This window comes from Corvus cornix, chromosome 9, assembly GCF_000738735.6.
Source record: "Corvus cornix cornix isolate S_Up_H32 chromosome 9, ASM73873v5, whole genome shotgun sequence".
Lineage (NCBI taxonomy): Eukaryota > Metazoa > Chordata > Aves > Passeriformes > Corvidae > Corvus > Corvus cornix.
In genome coordinates this window covers 14963372-14970073 of record NC_046339.1, presented here as the reverse complement: position 1 = coordinate 14970073, position 6702 = coordinate 14963372, and the positions used below count along the sequence as shown (strand labels likewise).

The following is a 6702-nucleotide window of genomic DNA, read 5'->3' as shown; positions in this document are numbered from 1 at the left end:
CAAGTTCATCCTGGCACATGCAAGAAACATTAAATTTGAAGTGAAAATGTATGGACACTTTCCTGGTAACAAGCCTGCGTAACCTATATCACCACCCAGAGCCCTCCTGTTTGAGTGAGAGCATGTGGCTGCCACCTCACTGCTCAGAGGCAGGGAGCTGGCACACCTGGGGTCACATACCAAGTACCTCAGCAGCAGTGTCTGTACTTCTGCATCTTCTCTGCTGAAATCCTCAGTTTCTTTGCTCTGTGGAAAGCGTGGCTGGTCTTATTTTTTACTGGACTATCAAACCAAATGAAGGAGTGGAGGCACTCCAGGGACTTGTCCAATGCTGTAGCAAAGGAAAGAGTTATTAAGTAAAACCAATCAATTGGCAGAACATTACGGTCAAGAAGATCCTACACTGCTAGCAGGGACAGCAAAACCCCTACCATGAGTGATTGATATTGAATATTTCTAAGCAATGTCATCACAGTCAGCATGTTTCAGTAAGCAAGAAATACACTTCGGAAGATGATGCCAAGCAAGAGACCTTGAGAGATGGAACTGCTACAGACCCAGCAGACCTAATTCTCAGAAAAAACCCCATAATCTTGACACTGTCTTGACATTTTCTAGGACCAGATTATTAAATAAAATTTCCAAATTAACTGCATTTTGAATAGTTAACTTTTTTTTTTTAATGAAGGTATTCTCAGGTGCTGTTTCTATTGTGTGACTGATACATTGGAGCATCTTCATTCACCCAAGGCTTCCAGTATGAATCAAACTTGCCGCTGGCACTGCTAACAGGATTCCAGACACTGAAATCTTGTAGACCAAGACCCAAAACTTGTAATGCATGTGATTTTTAAATTTATCTTCCTCAGCTGTTTTTTTGGTCAAGATACATCTACCCTACCTACTGCCTCCTCAAACTGTGAGTTACCATTTTACCCACTTACTTAGCTCTACCTTTTTTACAAGTTTTTACATTATGAAAGCATTAACCTGGGGCTCATAGTCAGTTTACACGTGAACAAGAAAGAGCTCACTAATTTCTCTTGCTCCATTGGCTGGTGCAGCCCACATCCATCATTCATTAAGACTGACCTGAAAACTTAACAAACAGACCAAAATGGTTTGCATAACGCAAATGTTGCTGCAATAATTTACCGTATAACCCTTTCTCATCAGTTCCTCCTGCACTCCTGCCAGAAGTTACCACTCTCCTCGAAGTCAACAGACAGAACCACATACAATTACATCACTTGATGAATCATGTTAGATTTGAGGGTAATCTGAGCTTTAGGCAGCCATGGGATGTTTCTTAAGGAGTTCCATTCTTGCTAAACCATTCCACCCTCGCACTACAAACTGTACCAACCCAGCTGTTTCTGGGGTTCCATGATGAACTATTATGAAAAATAACACAGGGGAGAGTGCCAATCAGATTAATTCCTTGATAAGGTTCATAATGTGGCAACACAGTTTGGCATGACCCAGAGGAAGCAAGTAATAAGAGACTGGTTAAGCCAGGATTTTCACTAGAGAATTGCACATCCAATCTGTGCCCACATGAGGTTTTGCACTGTGCCTGAGGCACAAGCAGTCCTTCCTTTCTGCCAGCTCTGCAACACAAGTAAACTTTGACAGGAAATGAGGTGGAGTTTAGGACAATCAATTGTAAGCCAAGAATTTATCTACCAAAGTAAGTGAAGTGAAAACTGGTGTACCTACTCTGTTAATGTTTCATTATTTGACCATTATTTTTTACTTCGCCTAAGGAACATCTACATTTGGAGAAGTACAATGTGTATTAACAAGGTAATGTCTATCATCCTCTGGATGTCTCTTAAGGAATTATTGTGTGGACTGAAAATGACATAACTATGAACAAATTTAAGAAAATGAGTGATTGAGCTCCTGTATATATGTGTGTGTGTACATACATATGATGAGTGGTCATGTGCACCTAGAAAATTCAGGGCTGAACAGCTCTTTAAAAGAACATTTATTTCAAGTCTAGAAATTAACAAAAAATATCTAGAAATTAACAAAAAAATATTAAAAAGACAGAAAAATGGCCATCAATGAGGTTTAATTAGAACCAAAGAATGGAGGCTAAAGGGATGAAATTATTGTTTCAATAAGACCTAGCCATTAGAAAAAATTGCAATTATACAAAATACAGGACTAAGTGTGGTTATCAACTTTCATAAAGCACTGCCAATGCAGTGATGTTTACTGACCAAGTTTTACCAGAGAAAAAAGTTTTAATGAAAAATGCTTTTTCTGTCCTTTCAAATAATAGGAATCAGGTTTACTGTTTGCACTGGATGGCATTGTGACCATTCCTTTTCAAAGCAGAAATGAAACAGGAAATTTGTAAATTATAGAAAAATAAGAGTAAACACCCCCTCAAAAATTGACAGCAAAAAGGAACTGTTGTTGGAACCATGGATTCTTTAATAAAGAACAGCCACTTACCTCATGATCCTAGATTCTTCAAAACATTTATCAGTTACAGTCTCAATATTCATGGGTCCTCATGCACCTGAATATGAATTCTTTTGGCCAAGAGTGTGTATTCAGACTGCCCTTATGCCCTTGATGTCACTGTGTACCCTTTTCCAGATACAGAAAGAGAAGAACATAACTGTCTCTAAGCAGTAAGGAAGGCTGATTATGGAATATACAAGGAGATCACATTGCAAATAGAATAAAACTACATCCTTACTGTAAGTAACAATTTCTTCTTTGAGATTCCTCACCCTCAGGGGTTATCTATATAGTAGTTCAGATCAACTGAATTAAATTGAACAAAAGTCCTGTAGTTTTTGAATGGGAGTGTCCATGCAAGATTTACTCTGCACTAACTGATCTATTTTCAAGTTATCCCTTTATTTAATTTGCTTGAATATTCTTTAGTGCTATCTATTGAGATGGCAGAACTCGCTATGCAGGGTAACAGCAGTTAGTTCATTGACTAATCATCTGAAGACAGTTTATGAAATGCAAGATTTTATCTTGGTATCTTCAAGTTGAGCAATATGACCTGAGTGTATACACCAACCAGACTTGTTCTATACAGAAACACCAAGTTGCATACACAGTTACACAAAGTTGCAGCAGCTGCTCATGCTAAGAGTGTACTCCATTCTTTATGCTGGTTGCTTTAAACAAGCTACTTCACACTACAATGTGTAAGAAAGAAAATAATATTCTGCTTTTCAGCCATCAGCTTGTTAAGAATCACTAGGATTGATCTTATTGGATTATAGGAAAATAATCTTACTGACTTTTCTATAGGGTTGGGGTTTTTTAATCAAATTGGTGACAAGGCCAAAAAAATTTTGGAAGATCAGTATCATGTTAAATGCTTTTAACTGCAAGGTGACCAACAGCCTTTTGAAAAAAAACTTTGTATTTTGAGCTCAGTTACAAGTTGTAAGCCATCAAGAAACAGTCAGAAGGTCAGGTGATACTTCTGAGAATCACAGAAACTGAGCTTCATGAGATTTAATTTATACTGTAAACTTCTGGATTGGAGCATACACAAGTTCCCGTGTAGTATTTGGAAATAAAACAGTGGAAATAGGTAATGTTTCTTGTTTCAATATTTAATCCAAGCAGACACAGACACAGTTTATAAAATTACTCTATTGCATTAGAGTTCTAGATAGCATTTAGGTTTTACGAATGTTTTTCCTTCGGTGTAGCATATATTCATATTCCAAAATATCTTTGCACAGTCTTTGTGCAACTACATGCTAAAAATCTGCAAATGCACACTTAACACTAAACAGCACAAAAAATACATTCTGTATCCATTCATATGCAAATTTAAAACATTTCACTTGGCAAATAAACAATGAAAAGTTATTTTAAAAAAATCAGAAACTACAAAAATGCGCACATAAAAGTCTTCCCTTTTGGATTTTTAGTAAAATACTGCTCTGTATAAGATCTAATGAAAAACTCCAGTGCTTACAAAATACTTTATATCTATGAGAAAAAGAAATGCTTAAATTTATATCTGTATGAGTTAAACATAATGACCTTGTTAAAATATAAAAATTAAAGGGGACATGGCATAGATCAATGCAGATGTCACATCTATCAGGACATGTAAAACTGTAATTAACTGGGCACCAGGCAGTCAGTATCGTAGAATAGATAAACTAAAAATCAGGGACAAATACAATATGCAGCAGCTAAAGAATAAAGTGTTTAACCACCTATATATACTACACATAGCAATTCCACTTGAAGAGGGAGCAAAAATCTTAGTCTGAAGTAGAATAATTTTTAAAAATTGCTGTGTTCACTGATATATATGAGTACAGCATCCTCCATAACTTTGTTTCTCAAAAATCTGCATAAATTTGCTATACAGGCACATCAAAATTCTGTGATGCAATAGTCTAACATAGCCTCATCTCTGTCATGGTGATTTTCAAACAGGTATTTTCTCTTTATGATCAGATAATTCAGATAGATATGGTGTACTAACTCAATGTCACATAATGACTTCTAAAATATTGGCATGGCAGCATCATGTCAGTCTTGTGTTGCTAATGACAATAAAACCCCAAAAATACAACTTTCCCTTCACAGAATGTGGCTTTGAACCTCTTGAGACTAGATGACTATAAAGAGAACAACAAAATCAATGTAATTTAAGACTATATGTAGACTATTCCACAAGTTTTGTGATACTAAGTAAAATAAAATTTCTTAACCTTGTTTTTACCTCTGTGATCCTTTTTATAGGGCTTGCTGCTATTCTACAAATACTGCTGAGCCAAAAGCTGTTTCAGAGAAATGAAAATTAAAAAACCTGTAACACAGTAATAATGTGAAACTTCATACTACACTAAGAAATGGAGGCAAAAAACCAAATGAAATAAAGTCTACAGACTTGCAGACTCCGAATGAAACCTGTTCAGAAGCAACAAAATATATCACTCAGGTATGCTTTATTTCTGGTTCCTGGGCCTTAAAGGAAAAATATTTTTTTTTTCTAGAACAGATTAGAATAAAGAAGAAAAATAAAATTTAGTCAATGTCAGTATGCAGCACCAACAGGGTTTCAAATTTCTTCTTAGACCGAAGATTTTATATTAATGTCCATAAGAATGGTACATGTGAGTTAAAAACAGTACAAAGACCATTGAGCCTTCTCTTTTTCCTATATGAGCTAAGAATCACATAGTTCTGTCCAAAAATTCAAGTCAGCTTTTTGTGTGAATAGTCTTATGGAACCAATAGCAACACTTTCTGATAATTTCATTTTGCAACACAGAAATTCTCTCACAAAATTAAAAAAATAAATATTAAAAGTCACTAGTAACAAAAAAAAACCTACTACAGAGAAGGTTTCAGGGCACAGGTTATTAGAGGAAGAAAGAAATGTACTCTAAGTAAACATAAGTTTGACAGCCATCCAGCAAAATGGGACATCTTTAAACTCTGGCCATTTTTATAGTTTAGAAAAAAATCAGGATACCACAAGCATTTAGGAGGCTATGCACATCTGTAGTAGATAACTTGGTTATTTTATCATTGGAAAACAATTAAATTGGTAAATAAAAAAAAATTAAATGTACTTTAGCAAAGGGGTCGCTATTTTGCAAATATAATTTTTTTATTCAACACATCCTATAAATTAATCTCCTGGAACAGACTGTGCAAGAGCAACCACTTTTTGCCACTCCAACACCAGACACACAATAACACCTATGTTCTGAAAGCTGTAAAGCTGTTGCCCTCTAGTACAATACCCAGCAGTTCGTACTTAGAGTGGACTTAGCAGTTTCTTTGTAGCCAGCTTTTAGTTACGCTGATTCAACTCAGAAGGACTGGGAGAGCTAATATAAAAGCTGCATTTCAATAATTTTTCCTTTCTGTCTTATTACACTGTTTAAAAAGAAGCTAGAGTACAAAATGTCATGCTAAACACTGTTAGATGCCCAACTTATTACTGCTCCATATCCCTCCCAAAAAGCACATCAAACCTGAGTTAAGGTTGCCACTATTATTGCTGCTTACCCAATATCATCTGTAAGCCCCTGTTTAAACACCTAGGCACAAGGGATGGCATGGCAACCCTAACTCAGTATTTCCTGGCTTTTGCTAATTTAAGTCAAAATAAAATAAAGTTTTAACATAATTTTTATAGTTTTAATGACAACCTGAAAATCATAGCAATAAAATGTATTTCCTTCTATATTAAAGTGGCTGGTCTTTTTAATAAAGATTTCTGATTTTTTTAAATGCTAGAACATAACAGTGGGGAAAGAGTTAAAGATAAAATACACCTAGCTACCAGATTTATTCTGAAGATTTTGGTGCGCCAAAATTGACAGCCAGTTTTCTTGGCTTTCGCTTGCTGGATGTGTTTGGTGTTGATTTGTTATGAGGAACACTTGGAGTAGCCACATTGTCTTGAAATGAAACAGTGGATTGAGCAGCTTGAGGAGATTTTAAAGAGGCTGAAGAACTATCTTGCTGAATGTGGTCAGAAGACATTGGCTGTTCATTCTTTAGTGGTGCAGCTTGAGGGGAACTCTGAAACTCCTTGAGTTCAAAGTTTTTCTTGCTAGCAGCCCTTTTTTTAGTTACCTTTAAATTAAATAAATATTATTTAACAGAATGCATTCTCAAAAAACTGAAAATAGTCCACTTTCAGAAAACATGCATACATATTTTAACAATAAT

The 6702-nt window shown here is 35.5% G+C and overlaps 1 protein-coding gene across 3 annotated transcripts in view; it reads right to left on the bottom strand.

The window, feature by feature from the left end:
- Positions 1-6702, bottom strand: part of XRN1 (5'-3' exoribonuclease 1) — a 42008-nt gene that overhangs the window by 3193 nt on the left and 32113 nt on the right. For 2 of the 3 annotated variants that reach the window (XM_039557328.1, XM_039557327.1), the window contains exon 43: positions 3350-6606. In XM_039557328.1, coding sequence (XP_039413262.1) covers positions 6316-6606 — 291 coding nt within the window. In that variant the 3' untranslated portion in view covers positions 3350-6315. Of the gene's footprint in view, positions 1-187; positions 332-2469; positions 2608-3349; positions 6607-6702 lie in introns of those variants that run through there. The other variant, XR_005602699.1, reaches the window with a different exon arrangement.